Source organism: Nothoprocta perdicaria, unplaced genomic scaffold, assembly GCF_003342845.1.
Source record: "Nothoprocta perdicaria isolate Ctin4 unplaced genomic scaffold, notPer1 scaffold_143, whole genome shotgun sequence".
Lineage (NCBI taxonomy): Eukaryota > Metazoa > Chordata > Aves > Tinamiformes > Tinamidae > Nothoprocta > Nothoprocta perdicaria.
The window spans coordinates 705,178-732,303 of record NW_020454572.1 but is presented as its reverse complement, the minus strand read 5'-3'; the positions used below and the strand labels follow the sequence as shown (position 1 = coordinate 732,303).

At 56.8% G+C, this 27,126-nt stretch overlaps 2 protein-coding genes across 2 annotated transcripts in view; both read right to left on the bottom strand.

Annotated features, from left to right (window-relative positions):
- Positions 1–2,716, bottom strand: part of BCAR1 (BCAR1, Cas family scaffold protein) — a 12,522-nt gene extending 9,806 nt beyond the window's left edge. The window contains exon 1 of the mRNA XM_026034331.1: positions 2,709–2,716. Coding sequence (XP_025890116.1) covers positions 2,709–2,716 — 8 coding nt within the window. The remainder of the gene's footprint in view (positions 1–2,708) is intronic.
- Positions 2,717–3,430: 714 nt separating this feature from the next.
- Positions 3,431–7,653, bottom strand: CFDP1 (craniofacial development protein 1). Its single transcript, XM_026034447.1, has 3 exons — positions 7,583–7,653; positions 7,323–7,481; positions 3,431–3,561 (listed from the first exon to the last, which is right to left on the bottom strand). Exons 2-3 carry the CDS (start codon positions 7,460–7,462, stop codon positions 3,471–3,473), a joined length of 231 nt encoding a protein of 76 aa, XP_025890232.1. The 5' UTR covers positions 7,463–7,481; positions 7,583–7,653; the 3' UTR covers positions 3,431–3,470.
- Positions 7,654–27,126: the final 19,473 nt, after the last annotated feature.

The window sequence follows — 27,126 nt, the reverse complement described above, 5'->3', positions numbered from 1 at the left end:
CAGGCGGGTGTGCAGTGCGCGCACAGGCGGGTGTGCAGCGCGCACAGTCGGGTCTGCAGTGGGTGCAGGCGGGTGTGCAGTGCGCGCACAGGCGGCTGTGCACGGGGCAGCGCGTAACAGACGGGCGCTGTGGGGAACGTGTGTGACGGGCGGGCACGGGGCGCCACGGGCCGCGTGTTGATGGGAAACCATGAGCGTGTGCAGCAGAGCAGCGCGTGGGCGTGCGCAGCATGCGTGTGCACAGCCGCGTGCCTGTGCAGCGCTCGCCGGGAAGGGGTGGCGAGGCGCGGCCGGTGGGGTGTGCCAGGGGGCACAAGGCAGCTCGCGGAGCAGCGGCCCGCGGGGCCGGGCTGTGCCAGGCTGCGCTATGAGCCCGGCCCGCRGCGGAGCCACAGAACCGGAGCAGGGAGCGTCGCGAGCGCGACAAGGAGGAAGGGGCTCCCGCTGCCCCGCGTGTGCCCGCTGCCTCTGGCCGCGCTCCAACACAACCTCCACCGCAGGYTGTGTGCTGGGCAGAGCCGCGGGCGCCAGGGCACAGCCGCGGGCAGGGAGCTCGCTCGGGGCCCACGGGCGACAAGTGCACGAGCCATGTGGCCACATGTGAGCCCGGTGGCGGCGCGCGCCGCTGCTGAAGCACMGACGTGCACCTGGCGCCAAGGGGCAGGCGAGGGGTGCCCGGCRGGGCGGGCGGGCAGGCATGCGGGCCGAGGCACGCCAGGAATGCACCTCTCGCAGCGAATGCGCCTCCYGGGCGCACGCTCCCCTGCCGCGGCGTTTCCTCCCCGGCCATCTCACCCTGGGGGCTCTCCTTGCTCCGTGCAGCGGTGGGGTGGCCGGGCCACACGGCTGCCGCCATCCCCGTGCCCGCTGCCTGGCCCAGCCTCGCCGGCGGCCTCAGACTATGGAACTGGTCGCTCYGGTTCCAGCCCTGCTGCCCCCCTTACTGGCATCCTCCGTGCCCTTGGCTGCAGTGCAAACAACCCCACGTGCTGGCAGGGGGAAACTGAGGCAGAGCAGTGGCTGGCACCACATCCGCAAGGCGCGAGCAGCATCCACTGCGAGCAGGGGCTGCGGTGGCACCGGAAAACCGCGGCTGCCCCAAAAGGCAAAGCCGGGGGACCACAGTTTCCTCCTGCTGGTGCCGGCAGCTGCTGGCGGTTTCCAGCACGGCGGCCGAGCCGCACCGGTGCCGGCRGCTCCCCAGGGCCGGACGAGGCCGAAGCGGCACCGCAGCGGGGCCGCGTCACCCGGCCTCGGCTCCGCTCGGCTCCCGTGGCCGCCAGGTTCCCTGCAGGGTGCCCTGCAGTGGGACAGCGCAAGGAGAGCCAGAGTTTTGGGGGCTGCTACCCACAAAGAGGACGTTGGCCTAGGACCCCCTGCAGCAAGGGGCCGGGCAGGAACGCTGCTCCCGGCAGGAATGCCGCTCCGACCCGGAACGGCCGCAGCGGCGCCGCGAGGCCGCCTCCTCCCCGACAGCACGTGCCCGGCCTTCATTCCTCTTCCGAGCGCAGGGCTGGAGGCAGCGGGCGCTGCTGCCTCTCGGCAGCTCTTCTCCCACCGCCGCGGCCTGGGCCAGGCCCCTTCCTGTGGTGGCACAGGGACAAGGTGGCAGCTGACGGGGCTGTGCCCCATGCCCGCCACTGACCGGAGCTGCTGGCAGGCAACGGCTTCGTCCCCTGCGGCTCCAGCCCCCGGCTCCCCCCGGAGCCGCTGGCTGCAAAGCCGCCCATGGGCTCCCGCAGCGGCAATAGGATTACACGGGGCCGCGTCTCCCAGTGCCGAACGGAGAAATAAATCCTATACGGCAGGATGGGATTTATTAGACTTTGGTATTCTGGAAATAATGAGGACATTGCTCCCGGCTCGCAGCGCCGTGGGACCCAACAGGATCACAACTGGGATTTGTCCCCATGCCTTTTCCCAGGCATCGGGTAGTTCTTCATCTCCTGAGATGAACTGGGGGTTGGGGAGGGGGCAGGAAAAGGCACGCAGAGGCTTTTCGTGAGCTTAAAATCAGATTTGGTCCTTGGAGGTTTAATGGGATCGCGGCCGGCAAATCCCACGTTGGCCGCGGGGAGCTGGGCTCCTCGTGGGGAGGAGGCCGCGCTGGGCTCCMTGCACGCTCGGCCTGGGATCTGGGATCCCAGTGCTCCCGCGCTGCGGACGGCCACGGGTACCGGCCACCCCCCTTCGTGGGAAGGCCATCGGCAGACGCAAACAGAGCGCGGAGTTCTTTGGGTATTTTTTTTTTTCCTCTCTGCAGCCAGGGCTCTGTTTGCTGCAGACTTGTAAATCACTCCTCGGCCGCAGGAAAGAGAGGCAAGAAATCCATGATCCAAGTGAGAAAAAACGCGGCCGCTCGGGAGCACGGGCGGAGGGCGCCAGGCAGCGGGCGGCCTCCCTGCCGGCGCTCCGATCCCGCCCGAGCCTGCGGGTCGGGCACCCGGCACCCCCGGCAGCGGGTGCGCRGTGGCACCCCGGCATAAGTAGGGTCCCCTGGAGCTGCCGCGACGGCCGCCGCGTGAGCCCCAYGCAGGACCCGCGCTCAGAGCCCTGCGCAAGGGGCCAGCGCGTGGCCCCCGCAGCAGCCTCCGAGCAGCAGGATGCGGCTTGTACCTCTTGCCTCCTTGCGCTGTGAAAACGCGGGCACCGGCTGGTTCTGCCCTGCCACCCCGGCGGGAGGATCGTGTAGGAGCTAGCGGGAATACTGCCCCATTGCCCCGGCTTAACGAGTTCCTTAAATTCCTAAATCCTAGGCAGGGATTTGCCGTCGGGGACAGAAGGCCCAACCGCTTCCCACCCCTCGTTTCTTTCCCCAGGGATGCTCTGCAGCCCGCGGGCCGCCCCGGGCCGAGGCCCYGCGCGCGGCGAGGGCGGCACCAGCGCTCCCCCAAAGCAGCAGGCGCCGGCGAGCAAGGGGCTGGACCGCTTTATTCACGTGCACTGGGCTCCTGGCCCGCCCCGGCCGCCGCAGCTGCTCCCGTCCTCTGCGCGGAGCAAACAAGGAAGGATTTCTCCGTCGGCTTGCTTTAAAAAAAAACAAARAAAAACCCCACGCCCAGCGTCCCTCAGACCTCACAAACACGTAGAGACAGTCCGGCTTTGTCCGGGCAGGAGCGGGCAGGGAGGCCGCGGGCGCGAAGCCTCCCCGCAGCTCCAAGCGGCTCCCTGGCAAGCGGCTGCGCCGGCCGCGCCGCTCCCGGCGCTTCTGGCTCTGCGGGCACGTGGGCACCAGCCCCCAGCAGCGCCTGCCAGGATGGGGCCAGTTGCCTCCGGCGTCTGGTGGGCGCCTGAACCCTCCATGTGCCCCCCTGCCCGCCGACAACCCCCTCCCCGAACCATTACAGTAAAAGGAACAACCTACGGAGACAGACAGGCCGAGTCTCGGGTAGGGAACGGTATCCGGCAGCCCCGGGCCGGCGCTGAGGCCTGGCGGCAAGCGGCGTCCCCCGAGGCCGCCYGCCGGCCCCTCAGGGCTTCATCCTGCTCAGCCTGAGGTCGCGTTCGATCTCGAACTGCCTGTGGTCCACGCGCTCCAGGAAGGCCTTCCTCTCGATGTACCTGTGGGGAAGCACAGGGAGAGCTACGAGCCCGGCAAACAGAATCACAGAATCGTTGAAGTTGGAAGGCACCTCTAGGGATCATCCAGTCCAACCCCCTGCACACGCAGGGTCACTCAGAGCACCTGGCACAGGCTGCATCCAAGCGGGTTTGGGAGATCTCCAGAGAAGGAGACTCCACAGCCTCTCTGGGCAGCCTGTGCCAGGGCTCTGGCACCCTCACTGTCCAAAAGCTTTTCCTCAAGTTCCTGTGGAACTTTTGGTGCTTCAGTTTGTGTCCATTTCCTCTAGTCCTATCTGTAGCCACCACTGAAAAGAGGCCAGCGAAAGGACTAGAAGAAACGGGGACCCGGTGGCAACGAGGAGACCCTGTCCCACCTCCAGGAACAGCCYGGAGGAGCCACCAGAACGGATGGGAGGGACGAGACCCCGTGCCATCCCTGCTGCCGTACGCACCGCACCGCGGCCCGAGCCCGCCTCGCGCTGACAGCACTAGGCCGAGGCTGCGAGGAGGCCGCGAGGGCCTCACTTCCCGAGCGCCGGCTCCGGAAAGCTGGCCATGGGAGTGTCGCTTCCCTTTTCCCGCCCGGGTGCAGCGGGAATGCGCTGCCGCGGCGAGGCCACGGGAAGGAAGCGGGGGGGCGGGTAGTGAAACTCCTCTATTAGAGCACGTCACGGTGCCCGGGCACGCGGCCTTCCTCCCCGCCAAGGTCAGAGGAGCTGGGGCCCCGTGGGCCTCCCGTGGGGGACGGGACCCGCGCGTCCTGCTGCTGCCCCCACGTGCTGGGCAAACGGGGCGAAGCAGCGGCTGAGGGAGCAGCCGCCGCAGGGGCAGCTGCCCGGACCCGCTCCCCGAGGAGCCGGGCACGGGCGCCAGGGACTCATTTCCCTGGGGGGAGCCGATACGGATCRCAAACCAGGAATGCTGTTCCGCGGCTCCCAGCCGTGGCCGGGGGCTTTGCATCCAGCAGGGGACATGCCGCGATCGCACGCGCTCGTCCTTGGAGCAGAGCGCCGCGGGGCCGAAGCCGCCCGCGCGCCCGCACTGACGGGAACAACCAGCTCGTTTGCCTTCCCGCTGCCACCGCGCTGGTCCCTGGCACCACTGGGACCCTGGCAGGGACCCAGCAGGTTTGCAGGGCGGGCACGAGCCTCCCGGCTCCACTGCAACCCCACGGATAAACCCCAGCTTCCCTATGAGCTCCCAGCGCGGCGCCACGCAGCCGCACACGGCAGGACAAAACGCACGGGCGCGAGCGCCAAGTGCTGCCCGGCCATCGGGGTCCGTTCTGCCAAACGACCTTCATTCCCCTAATCAATACGGGCCATGAGCAACCAGCGGGCAGGGAAGCGGGGCCAGGGCGCCGCTCGCCAAGCGGAGGCCCGTTTGCTGGGAGAAGAGGCTGTYGCTGCTCATCACGGCAGCTGAAGCGCTCTGGGGAGGAGGGCGGGAGCCCCCGGCCGTCGCCGTCACTGAGGGCGCGCGCRGCCGCCTCCCCGCCGGGCCTGCCCTACAAAGCTGGCCCAGTTTAGAGGCCGCGGCGCGTTCCCCTCGCTGCAATGCATCGGAGCGACAGATCCGCAGCGACGGCCAGAGCTGCCTCCTCTGCTGCCTTCAGCTTCTCCTTCCAGACCGGGACAGGCCCTGGGGATCTGACACAGCTGRGCTGCACAAGCCAGGATCCTGCTGCTCAGGAGCAACGAAACCCCACTCTGGAAAGGGGGGTGCGAGGGGTGAGGATTCAGTGGCAAGGGTGACACAGCCAYGGGGCTGCACATGTCCCCCTCCACCTTGGCCACTGCACTGCGAGCAGMTCAAGGTGCCTTCTGCTTCCCTCAAAACACCCCGGGCCCCTTCGCGYSGTGCCTTGGACGTGGGTGACAATGMAACAAGCCAGGTCCTCGTTTCCCGGGAGCGAGCTGYGGCTTTCCCGCCCCGGGCAGGCATTTTCACCCACAAAACAGGGTAATTTAATGCGTGCCAAGCAGCGAGCAGAGGCTTGTGCTGCAGAGGGACCTGAAGTCCATGAGTGCCCCAGGCAGTGCCCCAGTCCCCGCCGGCCTCAGCTGAGCGCTTTGCAACTGCTCCCTGGGGTTTTATAGAGAGGCTGCCCAGCAAAGGGGGAGAGCAGCGGGCTCTGAAGGGCACAGCAGGCTCCCGCACAGCGCCCAGGGCGGCTCCCGAATTGCACGGCTTGTCACCCATCACGCGCACTGACAGCGGGCCTGGGGCTAGCAGTGTGGTGAGCTGCACATCCAGGGGGTCTCCTCCCTCCTCTTTTCCCCTTTCCTTCCCTTGAAGGTGGATCTGATTTCCCGAGCGCTCAGGCGATGCCCTCGTGTATCATGTCCAACTAGCACAAGCAGATTTTTAAGTACCTGCAGTTCTCTTTGCACTACTGGTTATTGCCTGGTTAAGGACAAATCGGCTTGCCCATAGCCCAGGGGATTCTCTAGTGTGAGACTTGATGGGCAGCGAGAGCCRAAGCTCTTCAAGCTTTTGGATACCCCGGACATTGCTGCTCTGCTCTGACCATCTCTTCTATACGTCTCTCACTTCTTTAGCTTTCAAGGACCATCGCGTTTGCATCTCTGTAAAGATTCACCAGGCATCGAGGAAGAAAGAGCGGTCCTGGTTGAACAGGCCAGGAAAGAAAATGGCACTTTCCAAAAAAGCTGGGCACCCTTGAAAAAGCTTCAAAAAGTCAGAGATGCCCCAGAATACGCACGGCTGGCGCAGACCACTGCGACAAGAGCCTCGTCGAAGGTGCCACAACCTGACATTGACTACGGTGCAGACACCAACAGCATCGGCAACGACCTGGCACGTGCGCGACGCGAATCGCGTGGCTGCTTCCATGCCAGGATCACTGGGAATGCCTCCAGCCTCCCTCTGCCGTTTGCTAAGCGGGAAGCGCCCGGAAGCGGATCATGGCAGSGTTTATGGAAAGGTGCAAGAGCAAATCGGAGCAGGTGTAGGTATCGCATCAAACAGGTATTATAAAATACCTGTGCAAAACATAAAATCAAGTCTCTGCAGTCCAGAAGCTCTGAGCTTGCCTGCAGACGGAGCAGGAGAACAGCTTATATCAAAAGTACATTTTATGAGCTGTCCACAAAGTTGGTTATTTTTTCCCCAGAGCCTAGAAAAGTACTTAGAGTGGAAATGCTGCTTCTGATCTTAATAACCTTCCCTGCAGCTTGTGTTACTAACTTTTGGGTTTATTTACAGCATCACCATTTACTTTTGGGACATTTCTATCACCTCCATTGGAGTGCACATTGCTTGATGCACACAGCCAACACCAAGTACTGTCATAATCTGCTCTGCACCTTGTCAGCTGTTCTGGGCTCATATCTTTACCCAGGAGGAGGGAGGTTGGAGGCAGCTGGAAAGGGCTATTTGAAGAACGAAATTAAAAACGTACCTCCTAATTTGGGACTTAAAATAAAACAAAATAAGGCAAARTCAGTGGTGTTTCTTTGGGAGAGTGCTGCATTAGACTGGTTCACAGGGAATCTGTGCCATGAACGGGAGTGCAGATAAAGCACGGCCAGGCTCCAGCTTAGCTGGACTTGAGGAATCCAGGAAGGCTGTTAGGCAAGTGAGGGGCCTGCCTTCAGCCACTCCCAATCTCGGCAGTCCTTCCAAGACACCAGGAACAGCTATTGGCTTTATATATCTATAAATTCCTAACAAATCCCAGCTCGCTCGGAAGCGGTGGGAAATGCTGGGCTATTATTAGATGAAGTCTCTCTTACCCGTCTTTCCCTCGGTTATGGATCGCCAGCTCCTCCCCAATGCCCTCCTCCTCCTTGAAGTTCTCCCAGTCCAGCTTGGATTTCTCCAGCGTGCTCATCTTCTGCTTTTTGGAGGTGATCTTTCCAAGAAGGCTGCTCATGCCACTCGGCCGCTTCACCCTGAAGGGGACAAGGAAGCAAAGGCTACTTCAATACAGGGAGGGCACGTGTGTTAGCAATTAAAAACAGAGCTGAGAAGTGTCACGTGTAAGAACAGGAACCTTCATGATGGAGAGCCACTTCTACTGAGCAGATGGCCACCATCTTCAGGCAGCAAAGTCGCATCTCCTGCACATCCTACTCTCTCATAGCCCTGTATGCARGAGCGTTCGCTAGATGCATGTCTCAAACGCTCTCATTTTGTGAATGGGCTTTTTCATTTATCTTCTAAAGGGAACAGAAAGCTTTCAGGGCAGAGGAGATCATTAAAGCATCCGGTTTGACCCCTGTGTATCCCAGGCTGAGCCATTCCCCGATCACCTCYGTGCTAAGTCCAACTCTTTGTCTTCAGCTTAAAGCGCCATTTTCTGGAYGGGATCCAGGCTCAGTGCGTCACTGGCACTGAACACACATCCAGGATTTAACCATTTCTTCRTTACCAACAAGCCTATTTCCATCGTGAGTTTTTGTCTAGCTCTCGTTTCTGGCTGTTGCTGCTGACTCTAAATCTAAAAGCACTCGGTGCCCGGGCTGCTCTCATTAGCACTGTCCTCACACGCTGCAATGGGGCTGCATCTGAGTCTCCTTTCTGACAAGCAGATGGAGTGCTTTGTGCCTCTCACTGAAATGCATTTTGTCCCAGCCCATGTATCATTTCTGAGATTTCATTTTATCCCCCCATGCTTTGCCAGCCTTTGAAACCAGGGACATGGGAACATCGTGTAATCCCCACCATGAGCAAGGCATCCTTCTTCCAAAGGATGGGATGGTTTTTTCAAGGAAATCCTCCTTTTCCAGCCAAGGAGAGGGTAAATCCCATTAGCTAGACCACTGCAGGGCACGCTGATCCCCACAGCAAGTGCCCTGGGATCCCGGGTAGCAGGAAAGCCACCCCAGGCCACCTTGTTCCCAGACGAGCAGAGCCATCGTCAGGCTGAGCCTGATGATCCCATCCGCTCCACGCCACTCCGCCGAGGACCCGGATCCCACCCACGCGCCYGGGCGCCTCAATCCCTGCTTTGTGCCGGGAAGCGCGCTCGCACGGCACCAAGGACTGGGGTCGGCCGGGTCACCGGCCGGGGAAGCCGCTTCTCAGAGCTCGGAACGGGCAAAACCAAACGCGTATTAACCCGTTCTTGATTCCCCCTCCAAGAGCAGGGGGCAACCCCCGTCCCGTTGAACTCCTTGTTTACGCACATTCCAGAGATAACTGCAGGTCTGCGAAGCCCTCGTCTCTGCAAAAAAGCCCGGGAGGAAATGATTCTCGTTCCAGGAGATAAAGGAATTTGGGAAGGGGGGGGAGCAGGAGGAAGGCAGCCAGGTGAAGGCAGCACGCACGCTCTGCCCGCCGCGAGCTGCTGCTTTTGGGAGAGCAGCCAAAGCTGTCCTTATCAGATCATTACCCTCGCTCACGCTCCCCTAATTTGCAAGTCTCTAAAGAAAAATAATCCCACAGTTTATAGGGAATTGGATCAAAGAAGATGGCATCTTTAGGAGCTTCAGGCAGCAGAATTGCGGAGCAGGACGGGCTGGCTGTGGTCACCTGGGGCGGCAGCTCCCTGACATTAGCTGGGATATCCGAGGTGCAAGAGCCGGGATTAAGGGCACCTTGGGCTGCTCCAGATCTGCTGGATGTACGTGTCTGCCCYTCCTCATACTGCCAGGCCAGAAGACCACATAATAAACCCCAAGCCCTCCCTCAGCCCCCCAGATTCTGCCAAATCTAGCATCAGATACATGTTCCAATTGCAGGGAGAGGGGAGATACGATCCGAGGGATGGGAGCCAAGCTTCTGCCACGCTCCGACATCTCGGACAGCTGCTTTGCATTTATTTATTGAATTATATATTTATTTTTTGAAGTTTATTCCCTCGGCTCATCAGCACAATCAGACACGACCCCACGCAGAACAGCAAGGATGCGACATGGGATCTGCCCAAGGCCTGGGCTTTTCAGCAAGAGCTGCAGCAACAGCACCCAGGGCCGGACCTGGAGAAGGGCTTTGTCTGATCCAGCCCATTACAGCTTTCCCCAGTGCTGGTGGGCAGAGGAYATGTGAACAAGCAGGGGATAGTCAACAAAGAGCTTCTCTGAAGGCCCTTTGTGGATACAGTTTTACCTGCAGTTCAGCCTTTGCGCTAGGACAGGCAGGGAGGCATCGGCAGCTCTGCTCCTGCCTGCCAAGTCTCTGCTCTTTGCAACAGGGCTGGGCACGGTGGGATGGACGTGTTCAAATCTGCTGCTGTTTCTTCACTCTGCACCGAGCCTTTCAACACCCTGACAGAAGCCAACAGCCAACCTGGGGGTGGGAATTCCTACGCTTGTGCCAGAATGAAGTAAATGAGAGACATTAAAGTCCAATTAAAAACTTGCTTGGCCTTAAATGCCTCATCTGTTTCAAAAGCAAGTAAAGGGGCCTGATTAATTGCCTTCAGTGCCAACAAGAGGAATTATTACCCTTTTTGTACTCATTAAGGGTATCTGCTGTGGCATCTTCAATCACCCAGGCACTTAAAAGAGAGACAGTAATTCGCTAAGGCATAATGGATCCCGGGGATGAGAATCAGGACAATCGGCTATTTAGGACACAGCGACACGCTCCTATGTTCCTCAATTAAAAAGCACAGCCCCAATCAGCCTCTGGAGAGCAAATAAGCACACCAGGGAGCTCTGAGCTCCGTCTTGGTGGATGGACTTCCCTGCACYCATCCCATGTCCTTGGGACACAGCCCTGGCCACGCGCGGACACAGGGGCSTAGCGCAGCCAAAGCCTCCATTGCTGCTCCAACAAAACCGCTCTGTGTTCCTCTCCGGAACAATCCCATTTCTTCCCATCTCAAAGCAAGCCTGGTGCTCGACCCAGACCTCTGTGAACTGTTGCAAGACAAATGATAAAGTGGCGTCGTCACAAGTAACCCCTGTCTTGCAACAGGAAGGTCAGGGCCGTTCTGGGAACGCGAGGCCGTCTCAGAAACGTGAGTCTGACTTGGCAATTGCTGGTTTTACAAAACACTCTTAAAGCCACATGAAAACAGGACTAAAAGAGCCTCTCAGTCCATCCYTCCATCCACTGAGGGATCAGGTCCCCTCTTCTGGAAGGCCTCCTGACATCAATCCCACACACGATAGAGATTTTGGGACATCCTTAGCCTCTCACTTACCTAAGTCTTCTCCAAAGACTTCTCCAAGTCTTCTCCTAAGTCTAACAGGGATTTCTTTGCCTAGCCTGTCCATATAACTTGCTATCTCCTCCCTGGCAGCTACCAAAAGCGCTTCATTCCCTTACTTTTCGCAGCGGCCTTTTAGGTCGTTGAAAACTCTTCCTATCCCCTCCTCAGCCTTCGCTTTCCTAGACTAAACAATCCCAGTTCTCGCAGGCTTTTCCTCATTCCTCRTGGATTTCCAGCCCTCTGACCCTTCTCGCCGCTCTCCCTGGACTCTCTCCTCTTGGCCCACCTCTTCCTTGAAACGCAGCGTCCAAAACGGGAAGAGGCTCCAGCTCCACGAGCACGGAATCCAGGAATCCTTCACGTGCCTTGCAGCTCCTCACAGAGTCCCCGATGACGTGTGCCTTTTCCACAGCCGTGTGATACCGTTGACTCATGCTGAGCCTCTGACTCACTTTGGATCTGCCCAACGGCTGCCAAGGCAGTTGTTTCTCTCCCTGCTTCGTGCAGATGACTGACTGCTGCTGCCCGAACGCTGCTCCTTCTGCGCTCCTCCTATTTGCCGTCACGCTCCCTTCGATGAAGGCCTCGGATGCCTTCCAAAGTCAGCCTCTCTGCTCCACGACACCGACAGCCACAGATGCACTGGGGAAAAGCAACTCCTGTCCCTGGGAAATACCTCCCCAGCAGCTGAACAGGTACCAGTTGGCCAACCAAGACCAAGCCAACGGCCAGGACGAACCTCAGCAGAGGCTCTGAGCCAGGAACCCACCCAAGGATGGACGAACAGATTGTTGTGTGCTAGAGGGCAACGGGCAAGGGCGCTTGCACTGCCTGGCACGAGAGGACAAGCAGGAGGTATCGGATCCCGGGACTCTGCTCGGCAGCGCTCCCGGCGTCTGCACAGAGCTCAACTCCCACCAGGGTGGGGAGAGGCGCTGGGGGAGGCTCCGCAAAACGTCAGGCGCTGAAAAACAGATGGCAGGGAAACGGGAGGGGGAAAGACGATGCCCACGCACAGGAGCGCACAAGGTATCACAAATTGCAGCCTCTTCCTCCCCGCGAGTTACTGCAACGCCAAATACTTTCCTTAACGGCAGGAAATGGTTCTCATACAACCCAACCACAGCTGGGCAGGAGATGCGGCCAGTAAATACTTGTGTTTTAATGAACGTCCCTGCGTGGCGCGGCGCCGCYGGCCTCCTCGCACAGCACACGTGTGGCCAGGGCCCACGTGCAAACGATCACAAAGCCCTCTGTGTGTACATAAATACCCACCGAGAGCAAACGTGGAAATGCCCACGAGGTGCCAGAGCAGCAACGCTGCTCTCCAGAAGCAGATGCCCGGGTCTTGCAACACGCAAGGGAACTTGCGCTGCTCCCGTTTGCAGCGATGGCCCTTGCAGAGCTGCTGACGGGCAGAGCACCCAGCACGAGGGGTTAACCCAGYGCGCGGGGTTATATAACAGCAGCAACAACCACGAGGGCTGCTCTCCGAGACCAGGGCGACAGACAAAGCGGGCGCTGGATGAGAGGCCAGCATGGTCGCCCGCATCTGTATCTATATAGAACCAGTGGGGAATAGAGATTTGKCGCCGAGAAGGAAAAAAATGAACCAAAACACCCGTGTCATTCGCGCTGGCAGCCAGCACCGGCCCCTCAAAGGCAAAGCTCTACTACTCAAACCGCATTTTATCATCAGGTTTAATTCTACTCCAGCACAATGAACCTGCGTGCTCTGTGCAAGCCCGTTTCCTCGCAGGTGGAGGAAGGAAAACATTTCCCTTAGGCCCCTCAGAGAGAGCCGCTGCGGGGCTGTGCAGAAAGGCGAGCTGCGCTGGCGGAGCAGCCTGCGACAGGCTGTCACAGCAGCAGAACGGGCCGCGTGGCCGCCGCCGGCAGCAGCGGGAAGGGCATAAAGCCCCTCTGTGCTCGGAGGGCTGCAGCTGCCCGGGGCCACGCGGGCAGGAGGCTCCAGGGAAATCCGACCTCTCTGCTGGGACACGACACGGCGCTGGCTCCGGCCGCCCTGCAACGCATGGATGCGGGAGCAGCCGCAACTCGGTGCAGGCGGTGGGATGGCGGTGCACGGAGCTCAAGAGCAGCGTAACTGAAAGGGCCATCGAGGCGTTCGAGGGCCACCCCTCGCTGGAAGGACGTCACAGTGGCCCCGGGCCTCCAGCTTCGCTGCTCTGCTGCAGGGCAGCTGCAAAGGAGGAAGGAGCTCCTCGAGGCCGCGTGGGACGGCGCCGGCCCAGCCACTGCCCCGATGCCCCGAGCACGTCCCATCCCGCCTGCCCCTGCAGCGATGCAGCCCCCACACAGGCCACTGCCCCTGAGCACGTTCCCAGTGAACTTGAAATGCTCCTGCTCGTTACGCTGCAGAAAAAGGGGGTGGAGATGGCACTCCAGGGGGTAAGGCTGCATTTATCTGGCACTTGGTGCTCCCAGTGACGCAGCTTTTATAAAGGAGGAGACGTTCTCAAGCACATGTGGGGACACAGAGGGTGCTCTATTTTGCTAATCGCATTTCTGAACCCCTGCCCCATTAATCAATAAAGCCACAGATGGGGCCAGGCCGCCAGCACGGTCACGGAGAGACACGGCGCGGAGGCAGGAACGGGGAAAGGCAGGAGAGGCCCCGCTCGGCGCTGCCCGCGCCGCTCTGCAACGGGGGGACGCCACGGAGCAAATCCAGCCTCGCCGGGCTGCACGCAGGGGCACTGTGGATAACCCCCCGTCCTGCCCCCGGATTTAGGCACGGAATAAGCGCCACGCCGCCTGCAACGCCWCGCAGCACTCCCTGCCCGCCTCCGCTTCCATGGAGCACCAGGACCGCAAGCTTAGGCCGGGACCAAGCGCGGCCCAGCTWGCATCTTACCAGGCATTTGCTCGAGAACATTCGGATCTGCTACAACTATTGGCGCTAACTTTATTTCACCGTGCAACCCGAAAAGCACCTGCAGAGCGGCCAGGGTTTTAGTGGCAACTGAGTCTTAAAAACAAATGGGTAAAAAGAGAAAAAAATACTGCTGGTCCATAGAAGAGAAATTCTTGCTTGCCCCTTCCTCCCTTGTCTGACAGCAGAGCTTTTGTTCCCAAGTTCAGGGCAGCCCCCAAGTACGTGGGGAAGGGTCTGGTCCCGCCAGGCTCGGCGCAGCGGAGACGCGGAGCGCTCCTAATGGGATTGTTCCAGCGCTCCCGGGATTGTTCCAGCGCCCCCGGGATTGCCGGGCCAGGGAGGGAGAGCACCAAGCAGGAATGTGCCACAGGGGACGAGCCCGGCGGAGCCGCCGCGTTGCGAGGYGCTAAACAGCATGGGCTGAACGCCAGCAGTTTTCTCCCTGTGCAAAGTCTGTCCGGGCAGCGCGTGGGACTACGGGGGGCCATAAACATTTGGGCACCTGTTACAAGCAGATATAAAGCACGGATTAGGGCTCGATGGCATTTAATTGCTTCTGGGAAGGGTCAACATTGCCAGGGCACGCAGCAAAGTCACCTGCCCTTCTGCAAAACTGCTCATTGCTGCCTAACAGGTCATCAGATAATGCAGATCAAAGGTGGTGTTTCATGGGGCAGAGAGCAGAGAAAGACCCTGCAGGCTGCAAAGGTGCTCACCGAGCAAACCCCGCGGTGCAATTCAGGGGGAGAGAGGCAATAAAGAAAAATAAATAAGATAAAAATAAGAGAGGGGCTAGATGCACCCCGCTGCGATTCACCGGTGCCTGTCCAGGGGCAGGACAAGGGGCAATGGGGGTAAGCTGAAACGCAGGCAGCTCCACCTGCACGTGAGGAGGAACTTSTTGTCTGTGAGGCTGGATCAGGCTGCCCAGGGAGGCTGGGGCACAAGGAAACGCAGCGGGAAACGCATTCACCACGGGAACAGCTTCCCAAAGGATCCCAAATCGCAACTCTTCCCATTGCGAGCGGATGCCTCCGACGCAGGCAGGCTGCAGCCCGAGCACGAGGGTCACGGAGGGCTCTCAGGGACACGCAGTTAACTGTGGGGCAGAGCACAGGGAGCTGCCGCCGYCCCTGCAGAGCGGCCTGTAAAACATTTAACCAACTGTGTGACGCTGCGCTTGGAAGCACCAGCATCGCCTCTGAAGTTCAAAGGGATGGAGCCAACGCTCTGCAATGCACCACCGTGCTCCTACCGCCAGCGATTGCTCCTGGCAGGACTGTGCACGCCGGCTCACTCCCTTCTGGAACAAGRAGGGCAGTGTTTGCACCCAAACAGTCCTGCTCTTACAAGCGCGGCCTGCGCCCTTTGCACCTTGCCCTGGCAATCCGAGGCTTTCTGGGCTTTGCCCTCCTTGGTCTGAGGCCAGCCCCAATCCTCAGCCGCTTCCGTAACCTGATCCCAGCCGCTGGGTTTCCCTTTGATCCAACCTGCTGAGCAATCCCATAGACCTCGTCGCCCTTTTAAAAAAAAACACCAGAAAAAAAACCAGCTAAACTACATCATATCGGCCCCCCTGGTGACAACGGAAGCTCCTGCTCACCTCAGGCTGTTCCCTCGGCCCCGGCTGCCTCGGGATGCTCCCCAGCAAGGTCTCGTGCCTCGGTAAGGGAGGGCAGAGGAGCCTCCCGGCGGGCACCGCTCGGCAAGGCGGGCACGACAGCGAGACCGGGGCGCAAAACGGAGCCCCCTTCTCTTCGACTCCGCATCCACGGCGCTGCCTGGGGAYGCCCGGCCCCGTGTCCGAAGAACAAGACACAGAGTGCTGAGCTAGAAGCCCCGCTGCTCTCCAACGGCTATTCCAAATCTGCCTCCATTTACGTGCTCAGCCCCAGGATCAGTAATTTGGACTCTTTGACAGCCAGCGTTTAAAGGGCGCAGTTCTGGCAGGGCTGAAAACCTGCCCGTCATTCACAAAGCGGCCGCTGGGTCTCCAGGTGTCCTGCACAAACCACGTTCCTCCTCCTCTCCCGGCAGCCAGCTTCCATAGAGGCCCTGACACTTTGGGATGAAGTGGAGCAGTCAAGTGGGATGCGGGAGYGCAAGGCAGGGGGTTATCCCTGAGATTTGAGGCCCGGGCTGGGATTCCCAGGGGTGGGAATCCTCACCATGCATCACAGCTGATGGAGGCTGYGTGCGGTGGCTCCGGAGGCTCCCGGAGGCAGGATCCGTCGGCTCCGTAACGCGACAGGAGCCGCGYGCCCCTAGGGCCGGGATCCTGCCGAGATGGGAGAGCGTCCGCGCTCGGCGGGCACAGCGAGCGGCCCCAAGGGCCGGGGCCGGKGCCTAAGCGCGGGCCAGGCGCACGGGGACGCGTCCCCAGAAAGCGGGAGCTGGGAGACATCTCCAGCACGGTGCTGCGCCGCCTTCAAGCCTCGCCTACGGATTAAAAAGCAGCAGCCCTTTGCTCTTCGGTGCATTCCCGCTGCAAAAAGAAAACCACTGCAGCTCTGAGGTTTGGTGGATCCCGTATCCGAGGCGCGGTGTGCAGCCCAGAAGGGCAAAGCGCTCCAGGCAGATTGCAGCTGGTAGCCCTGCACACAGCTGGCCAGAGCCACCCCATAAAGGAGTCCCCTTGGAGCTCGTGCACCCCAGCAAACGCTCTCGTTTCACAGTCTGAGAGCAAAGACAGGCTCCTGGGAGCTCAAGCAGATGAGAAGTGCAACCCCAGCAGCTTTGCCCCACGTTTGCAGGCCAGCTCTTTCAGCCCGTGATTAGCTGGCAGGATGGGGATGGACAGAGGAGTTACCTAGCAGGTTTTTACCTACCTMGGATAAAACCCAGGGCAATAACACCTCTGATAACAAGCGAGTTTTTAGGCTATAAAAAGGGACTGGATACGCTCAGGAGCCAAGCCAACGAAAAACAACCTCAATACAAAGCATCATGTCCAAACACAAAATTAAAACAGGGCCAACCACAAGCTCCGCTGTGTGGAGGCCACAAAGCCCTACGCAGRCAGAGGGAGGCAGCGGCGAAGGGAGCCACGGAGCGAAGGCGGCTTCGCATCCCGGCCACGCGTCGGCGGCAGCTCCGGAGCACGGGGAGCACCTGCGCTGGCACCCTGAGCCCAACGCAGGGCAGCCGGGGCMCGAACACGAGCGTAACCCAGAGTACCTGGGCAGCTGGCAGCGCTGCAACGCCGCGAGTCAGCCGAGCGGAGCCAAGGGAGGCACTGCAGGAAAATAGGAAAAACAAAGCGCACGTTAATTCACCTCCCAACTTCTGAGCCTCGGGCTAAGATAGCAAGTAGCTCCCCTTCCTCCCCAGCCAAGAGTGCTGCAAACTTCGGTTTCTTCACTAGAAAGTTGGAGTCTCTCCCTGATTGCTCTTCATCAGGACCTGAGAACTAAGAGGGGGAAAAATATATAATCTCCAAATGCTTTAAGACTTGGCAGCTCGTTCAAAGGCAGCATCGTTCCCTCCTGCAATTAAATACAACGCTGGGTGACTCAGTGGATTTGCAAAACACCGGAGAGTTGATCTAACTGGCCAGAATAGAGATGAGCTTGGCCTGCAGAGTGCCTCGGAAAGGCTGGACCTTTCCAGCCAAACGAGGACTCGCTCCCGAGTCCCTTTTCTGGGAGTTTCAATAGAGAGGCTGAAGGTTTAAAACCTGCCAAGGTCAAATTAGGGTTCCTCCTTGCTTATGGGTTACCCCATGCATTCACATGCTCAAGCCTATGCTGGGGACCCCATTTACTCTCCAGTCTTGAGCAACCAGGCAATACACCAGGCCTAACAAAAGCAAGGTAAAAACGTCCGTACACCCTTTCCYGGGATCATAAAAGCCCAATTCCGAATTGCGGGAGGCCACAGAGCCAAGCTGTGCTGGAAACAACCCTTTTCCAAAGTCACACCCTCACTTGAACGCAGCAAGTGGAAAACTACACTCTGACAGAAGTAAAACTGACAGTGYTTCCATTTCAATATATGCCCAAAGGCACAGTTTGGAAGCTGGATTCATGCCTCACGAATAAACTCCCTCGTTCCCCCTCTGCTTTTCCTCTCCTCTTAGTAAAACCGCCCAGGAGCATTTCCCAGGCAGGCACTTAGGGGCGCAGCCCCCACCAGGTTCGGCTCCCTGGAGCACTTGGGAAAACCCGGCGCGATTCCCGGGATGCGCTGCAGAAGGCGAGCGCTTATTCCACCCGGCTCCCGAGCTCCACGTTCGGGGCAGCCTCTCCCTGCAYGTGCACATCTGGGCGGGCTCCACAGCTGCATCCGGGTGCCCTTCTCCCGAGCACCCACCGAGGCGAGCGCAGTCCCTACCTGCTCCCCATTTTGCAACCCCATAGCTCTTGCAAGGAGGGCATCTTTGCTCCTGCCACACGTATCTGCCCCAGAGAGGACCCAAAAGGTTCTGGATTTGTGTTATACTGGGAACAACGCTCCTTCTCCCATCACATTTTCCAATACTGGCAGCTGGAAACCCCTCTCCGAACTGTTTTCCCTTGCTTTGATACAGAAGGATTAACCTGGTCTCCTCTGATTTCCTCAAGTTGTATTTTAGAGATTTGGGGATTTTTTAAAATTATTATTAAAGGGCTGGAGCGCTACACGGCTAATAAAGACATCCTCTCCCCAGAAAGGGTTCATTAGTGAATGCAGACAGCAAAACTGGTGCCTGCAGGAGCCTTCCAGCATGACAGGCATACGGAGGGGAGAAGGTCCCGTCCCTCCCTGCAGTGTTCACCAACCAAGAGGGACTTGGCTTTATTCCCTGGAGGGTTTCTTACCATTCCCCTACCCCATCCCTCCTGCAGGAAGCAGCGGGGAGGAGAGCACGTTAAACATTCTGCATTTTCATAGCTGCAAATACAAGTTCCTTATTAAGAGATAAAAAAAAAAACCCTTTCATCCTCTACACCCAGACTTAATCTTTAAGAACCCAGTGAAATATAAGTAATTGAGATACGCCTTCAGCAGCTGTTGGCTTAGTCAGCCCTTTCATGCACACAGRCAGGAGTGACTGGGACTAAGGGTTACTTAACTTAAAACTGACAGAGCTTGATTGCTCTGCCTACCAATGAATATTAAAGCAACGACAAGATTGACGTTATCTCGCTGCATTGTAGCTTGTCTCTTTATTTAAATATTCCTGCCCTCAGTTCTTACTACAAGGATATGCGTCAGAAGCGTAAAGTCCAGGCCAGCGTTTGAGCACCTGGTGAAGCCCAGCTTTTGGGGGGCCGAGCTTAAGACACTTAAAAGGGCTTGTCTTGCAAAGCAATTTCCTGAGAAGAGACACGAGTGGGCGCAGAACTAACTGCTTTCAAACAATCTTGGTGCCAAATGGACTGTGGAAGAGCATCTGCCCAAGCTGGGGCTCTTTCTCTGCTGTGCTGTTCATGCAGTCCAAGGCTTCAAAGAAGCACTGTTTGATTTGCTATATATAGAGCAGCGTTGCTAAAACACCCTCGCTCTACCTTTCCTTTCCAGGTCTCCTCTTAAAGAAGCAACTGCAGAGCTTCAACAAGAAACTGGAGATTTTCCATATGCTCCAAGGCCTCTTTTAACTGGTTTCTGCTCAGAATGACGACAGGACTTTCCCTGAATGCAGAGATTTTTTTTCCCCTAACGAATTTTCTTTAGGGCTGCTAAACGGCTCTGACTGCAGGAGTGCTGCTTGAATAAGGGCTGAAGAAGCAAGTTGCCAAAATCCTTTTTCCCTTTAAACCGCGCAGGGAAAAAGTGCCACCACTYGCACAGACCTGCTCCCCATGCCCAGGTTACTCTCCCCATGAAACACACACCTCGATTCCAGCTCAGCCCCTTCTCCAGGGGCTGGATTACAGAGATCCCCTCTTCCATGGAGTGCAAAGCTCTGGTGCAGCAAAGCACAGGCAGGGGTCAAGTCCTGTCTTACCTGGGTCCTTCTAATCCCGAAGCAGCTGGATTTGGCTCTGCAGCCCATTCAAGGTGCAACATCTCTAATGACTGCCTCTAATGACATGGGGCTGTATTTGGGAGCGATGAGAGCTGCTTCCTAGGAACAGGGCTAAAATCTTGGGGTGCCAACGGCCACGGGGCCCGTCTCGAGCGCGGAGCTGCTCCTTCTGCAGCTGCAGAGCAAATCCAAGCGCCTTCCCTGCCACCACAGCGCGCTGCTGCCCCGGCCTTGCTTCCCCAGGCTGCTTCGTGGCACCACGTAGACACCCAGCAGCAGAGGSAGGGAGACAGCCCTTTGGTTCTTCAGAGGATGGATAGAGAGACAAAAGAAAGGCCTTTTGGAGGATGCTCTTCTTGGGCGTCTCACCACCCAAGGAGAAATTGGGATGCAGGGCCTTGAAGGTCCTTGCTGAAAGCAGTCACGAGGAGACGTAGCGGGGCCCGAGGACATGGCTTTGTTGTAGGGGAAGAGGAAGAGGGAGAAGGGGAAGGAGGAGACGGGCAAGAAGGGCAGCGCCGGGCGCACACACACGCTGCGCGCACAGAATGGACATTGTTGGGGCCTGAATAGCTTGCTGGCCCAAAGGAAAGCTGAGCTCCCCAGGCCAGGCCTTGAGCCCTGCCCCTATGAATACCGAGCAGAAGGTGTCCCCGCACACCCCTGCCCCGTGCAGTCACCCCAGGTGGGGTTTTTTGTATTTCTCACTCTCCGTTTCCTCCTGCGTTTCCCCAATTTCCTTCCATTTGTGCTAGGAGCCTTTGTTCTTTCTCTGCCCTCTTCCTCCCGCTATTTTGCAGACGGAGACCAAGAGTGGGGGAAGCAAGGGGGGAGCCACAGTGCATTAGAAAAGTGTTCTAGAGTTTTCCCATACAAAGGAAAAAGAAAAAAAAAAAAGGAAACAATCCCCCACACAAGAAATTAGTTGTAGGAACAGTCTCTGCTGTGAGAGGCAGGTCCCTTTMAAGATTGAACTAAACCACGAGGAATTTAAGTCAAGCCTATCTATCAAAAATGACAAAGTTAACATAAGATCCTTTGGTCACAAAACCTCTGAAATTCAGTTCATCCTAACAGGATACTAAGYATCCTATTCATGCTAATTTTCCAACCTTGTACTTGAGGTTCTTCACGGAGATTCCTACACCCATCGGCCACCTCCTACCAAGAGATCCTCAAGGAGCTCGAGAGCCTGTGTAGCAGAGTTGTTAATGCTAAATGTTAATGAGGCCTAATGTTAAAGAGGGCAAACCCAAGGCGCTGTGCACAACCATATGGAGCATTCCTACAGCATGGCAGCACARGAAGAAGGCATTCACACAAGAGCAGCCTGGGGTTGGGGCTGATGCTGCCAAGTTTCTCCTTTGGACGAGTCACGTTACCCATCGGTGAGATTTTGTAYGTGGTATCTGCTCTGAAAAACAGCAGGGGAAGCTGAGGTCCTCAATGAGCAACTGCAGGCAGGGGCACTGGMCCAGGGAAGCCTGGCTGGGAAAACTGGGAGAAGGACAGGCTGAGGGAGGTGCTCAAGCCAGGGCAGAGTGAGGAAATGGCACCGAAGGCAGAGGCATGGAAAAAGYTATGAAAACCTAAGAAGCTTTCCAGAAAATGAGGAATTGGCCTCCTTTTGCTGCAGATTTCATGTCTGGAAGTGCTCATCAYGGAGGGCAAAGCCACCAGAGAAGCTCTAGGGCCATGGCAGGTACATCACAGACTAGCATACAGCATTCCCTTTCTCACCAGGATGGACACAGGGACTTCACATTACATAAACTTTCTACAACCMGTCTTCCCAAATATCCTACGACAACCTGTGCTCAATAAAACCAGCATTAGGACTAGCAGCAGTCAAGACTTATCAGAGCTCTTTTAATGGTAATAATCACCTGTCAAAAACACAGATCTGAAGATATACGAGTCAAAAGCAAGAAGTCTAAATAAATATCTCAAGGCGAGCCAAGGAAATCAAGAGAATTCCCTAAGTACCTTTGGATTCAATACGTTCCTCCTCCAGCACGAGAGGCGATTCCATAATGGTCCTGCGCTTATAGCTTTAAATTCGCTCATAAATTGCCTCACTCATGCCCGAGATGGATGTGGGGGAGGGAGGRAAGAGAAAGACTTCAGATTACAACAAACCCAGCATTTGTCACTCGCTCCCCACGCTGCGCGAGGCAGTTTCCAGGCTCTTGGACTCGGGACGAATATTTTCTGTTCCGTTCCTGATGTGCTTGGCTGCCTCCTGCCAAAACCTGCTTTAAATCCATTAATGAAACCAGGCCGAGTCTGCATAACTTCTTAATTCCCTCGTGGAAACTGGGCACTTAAACATATTTCCGGGAATGACGGATGCTCGAAGTTCCCACCACCATCGTGTGAAGCGCTGCGCTCCGGCCCATTCCCTCCTCAAAAGCTGCTTTCCCTCGAAATATCCCTCCAAATGATCACARGCTGCTTTATGGACAACACAGGAGCTGGACAACGCATTTTTCTTTTTAGTTTTAGACGCACTTTGCACACTTGGCTTTGCTAGAAGAGCGAGTCTTGCACTGCTGCATCCTTCAAATGCATCAGTGGGGTCACATTGGGCACMCAGGTCAGGTCCTGATTCCCTTCTCCTGCAAAGCAGGAGCTCCAGGTAAAAGGGATGAAGGGAATGCTAAGGAAGAAGGGTTTATCTCTTGGCATTGCTCTGTGCTGTAAAGGGCCCCAACCAGCACCATTCCCATGGTATATCCCCGCAGCAGYGACAATCCATGCAGCCCAGGAGAGCAGTTGGGATTCACTCTGATATACAAGAGCTCCCAGGACTTCTTGTCGTGTTTTTAAATCCTCCAAGGAGGAGCAAAGCTCTTCTCTGGTGCGCTGAAAAGGAGATCCCAGACACTTCATAGGGAGAAAAAAAAAGAAAGAAAAAGCTTATTCCAGCATAAAAAAAAAAAGAAAAAACTTCCTACCCGAAGGATTTATACTAAGGAATGAGTAGGGTGAGTTTGTTTCTTCTTTAAGGCAAGTTAAAGGCCAGGGTGAAAGCTAATAAAACAGGCACCAGTTCTGTTACAGCAGCACTATTTTTTGGCAGGCCTCTTTTCAGCCCAACGTCCTGTTCCGCGCGCGGCGGCGGCCGCTGAACGCGCCCGGCTGCTGAGTCAGCTCTTGCTCGGGGCTTCACAATGTGCCCTGTGTTTTCCAGCAGCCTCTAATCTCCCAGGGAAAGCTCAAGTCCGAGGGGGAGAGGGAGAACACAAGAGCTTTGAGGAGACCTAGAAAGAAATGCACAAAACTCAAGCCTCCACTTAGTTAAAATGTTGAAGAAAATGATATTACGCTATAACAGGCCTGAGATAGGAGGATGGTGAAGCCCAGCAGCTCCAGCAGAGACCCTCCCCTGGGACACAAGCTATTTTTTTTGTTAAACAACTGGTGCTGCCGACATCCTAGTTTCCACAACACACGTGCACGCAGCAGCTCCTGTTCCAAAGGCTGCTCTGCAAAGTGACCCCAAGGTCMTGCCTAACCTGCAACCCCATCTCGTTGGCCAAGCACGAAGGAGAAAGAACAAGTGCRTGGTGACCCGCGCTCAGCGTGCACGAGGCTCCTTTGGAGAAGAACAAACATCTTCAGGACTAAAGCTCCTTCACAGCTACCTCTGATTCCCCAGGGCTGGTTTCTGGGCTCCAAGCTCTTCCTCCAGCCTCACGTGCCACTGCCTGAAGCGGCGGGTCACGCATGGGGCCACCCTGCTAACAGGGTATTTTACAAGTAATCAGGAAAAGTCTTTTTACTTAAGCAAAGAATTTGGCAGAGAGAAGGGAAAGAAGTAAAAAACAGGACCACCATCCACCTTCTCTCCTTTACTCCCCAACCCAAATCTGCATTTGAATTAAAGGACTGGGTTGTGTYCCCCTGCTCTAGCTTCTCAATATAGTTTGCTATATTAAATTGTTTTTTTTTTTTTCCTTCTTTCCAAAGAAACCTGCTCAAACTCTACAGGGCAGTGTATGTGACCAGTGTGCACACTGGTACTCAGGACAGCAGGTCCCCACGCAGCTGCTTGGTGCATTGGGTGCTTGCAGACCCTTCTGTCTCGGGACAAGGAGAGGGTCCTCTCCCRCACAGCTTCACCCTGCCTGGACAAATCCCAGCCGCACTCAGRCACCTTCCACCACATCCTAACAGCTAACCCCATAATTTGAACCTAAACGCTCCATCACGAACTAGCAGGGCCTGCAAAAAAATTAAATCATCACCGTTTACTCATCACACGTTACAGCCTGCACTTATTACAACTAGTTCACGTAAGATAATCCAGCTGGATGCAGAAAATGCAGTGGAGTCAGCTCTCCGTTTGCACAGGAGCACCGCAGTGTTTGCGCACCGCGGCGCAGCCCGCGTGCCTCGACAGGCTCCACGCAGCAAACCCTGCTCCTTGGTAGAGCTGGGTCCTCGTTAGGGTTGTTGGAGAGCTTGTTAGAGCAGGCCCAGCAAGGTACGGAGCCGGATTTGGAAGCGCCTTGGCCTGCACGGAGCCCAGCCTTGCTAGCAAGTTCCCTKCAAACTGGCGGGTCTGCTCTGTGCAGAGCCCGTCCAAGGATGTGACRGCTCCTGTTGTGCTGATGCACAAGCTACTGGATGTGTCCCTTGCTGAGGGATGCGGCAACGAGAAACCCCAAGGGTTTTTAGTGCACATTAACATCAAAGATAACTTTGACTACAGCCCCAAATCCTAAAAGGATTAAAGGGATGAGAAAGGAGTACTCTGAAAAGAGCTGGGTTTTTTTTTTTTTTTTTTTTTAAAAAGGCTTCTTGGTCCTTATTGTGCCTTCTGGTTGACTCTTCAACTTGCCAAGCTGAAGAACCAGCAGAGCCTCCTAGTCCTCTCGAAACGGAGGCCCTAGAGATGACATTGACTGACCACAGGCAGCCAGCTCGCCAAGCCTTGGAGGTCGGCGAGGAGCAGGGTCTTCACCTCTTCCTCCGCAGCGATCAATCCGCAGGTGCCTGCACCTCCGGACAGCTGCTTTCTTTTCAGTTGCATCGCAAATAAAGTAAAGAAGAGAAGCTCTCTGCCAGTGGCCTGCTCCCAAGCTTTAATCTGGATCTCTTCTCAGATTCAGCCCTCAGATTTCATTCCCTTCTCCGCTGGAGAGGGTAAAAATCATTCCCTCAGGATGTGCCCACTACATGTCCCATACCCAGCAGATTCTGCTTTGCACAGCCTGTGCACCCAAAAGGATCCTGCCCATTATGTGTGCATCTGAAGCACGTTATCCCTTTGCAAAGCCAGTTCTTCGTCTTGCACAACAGTGCCTTCCCTGCAGCACTCAGCACGAGCTCCGAGCTGCCGCCTCAAGGCCCTCAAATCACCATAGCCACAACCTTGTTACTGTCGTCAACACTTCAATCACCAGGCCCCTGTCCTTTCAACACAACCTGCATTTCTGCCTTTACCACCAGCACTACAAAAACACACTCGGGCCATCTAGGCTCAAGGTRCACATATAAAAACTGGGTTCAGACACACAGAGGCCAGACAGCTGATGCCCAGCCTGGGTTAAGCCCTCAGTTAAGCCTGCAAGCTCCATCCCTCTGCCACTCTGCAATGCTCACCTGAAACAGGCCGACCTGGAAAGAGCTAAAGAGCATGAGGGGCAGCAACAGGGTACTGCAAATTAAACAGATATAAATATATCATATATCATATTTATATATCAATATAAATATGAATTAAACATAAATATGCTTATATAAACACTACCATGTTCTAGCGACATCTCAATAAGCCCCAGAGGAGCAAGCTTAAGCGATTCGCCATGCTTGGGGAGGCTCTGGTGTGTTTGCACCTCTCAGGCAATTTGTTCTGCTCCTGGCTTGTCCCTTTCCGATAGAGGCGAGTCCCTTTTCATTTAAAGASCAAGCGGGAAACAAACTGCAATGAAAAAAGAAGCATCCATAATTAATAGCGGGAGCTTGATGCGGTGCTTAACCATGCTCAAAGAAAGGGAAGAATTTTCTATTCCTTGAGGTCTCTGCCTCAAGATTAGCTGGAGAATCTCCACCAAAGAGACACGGGAAGGTCACTGGGCTGGCGGCGGCTGGGAGGAGGAGGCTGGGCCGCCGCTCAGAGCAGGCGAGCGCGCACGGGCGTTTCTGGCCTTCAGATCTWGCAGTCAGGCCCAGATTCGTGTGAAAGCACTTGACAAGGAGCTCCTTTGCAAGCCGGCCACGTCGGGCATGCCCAACAGAGCCATTTTTTTTGTTTGTTTGTTTTGTTTTTTAACCTAACAGCCGTGAAAGCTACACTGAAGGCCAGGACACACCAGGGGGTCCAAACACTGCCACCTACTCCAGCAGCTCTCTGGGTGCTTCCAGCTTTACCAAAACCCCTCTATTTCAGCTCAGATTGCTGGGGCCCTCCCTGCAGGGCAGTTTCTGGCAACGAAGCAGCATTGAGGTTGGCTTTTTCTTTTCCATTTGTTTCAATGCACCTCAAAAAGACCAAAAGAAGGCACGGGTGGGATGAGGGTGGGCCTGTAAAGGCACTGTGTTCTGAGGCAGCTGCATATGCCCTTTAGAGCTGCTTCAGGCTAGGCAAGTTGGGGATGTTCAGCCAGCCAGCGTGCGCAGAACTGGCCTGCATTCAAAGCACTCCGGCCAGGCAGGGATCTAGCTTCAAAGAAATGTTTCATATGACTTAAGGCTCTGCAAATTCACTGGCAAGAAAGCATGTGAGCTGACGCAGGCCCCCAGCCCACTGTAMGTGGGGTTTAAGACTGAAGCTACTGAGCTCTTGGGGTTTCCAAAGGCCCTGGAGCTCCAGTTTCTCTCCTCCAGGAGCRAGACTCCTCCATGTCTCTCCTATGGACCAGGTCCTGGCAACCAAGTTGTGCACCGTGATGAAATTCTCCTCCTCCTGTGCTGCATCTGCCCGGGAACTATGAAGCCAAATGGCTTCCAAGGAGCACCGAGGCACCCTCGAAACCTYCCAGGGCTGCCTGAGCAGCACCATGCAAGGCAGCAGCCTCGCCAGGCTACCAGTGCCGACCTGCAGTGAACAGCACCGGGCACAGCGGCAGGGTACATGACCTGGTGGCCACTCAGAGCATGGCAAGAGCCTCGTTTCAGCACCCCGAGTGCTACTCGGGAGTTTCCAGGCTCTCCTAGTTTGCRGGTTTGACGCAGAAAATTGAGACTCGGCACTGGGGATGGTGGCTCTGCAGCCACGGCTCCACATGCCTCCGGTGGGCAGAGGCACCGGGACRAGCACGTGAAGGACGCCAGCTCCCACAGGGTTTTATCCCCACCACGCGGCCCTCAAGGTTTTCACAGCCCAGAGCAGAGTCCACGTGGATTTACAGCCCCAGGCCTGTTAATATGAACTCACCACCTCCCCAGAGCGGGGCCAGGAGTGTCATGGCCGAGGGTGACGCTTGCTCGTTTGCCAGCGGATGCCCCCCGTGCCGGTGCTCCAGGAGAGCCTCCGCTCCCTGCTCTAGGTGCCAGCCACATAACAGCACCGCGTGGTTTCCAAAACCTCCTCCCAGAGCAGAGCTGCCCCCAGCATCCTATCCCGCTCCCAGGTCCAAG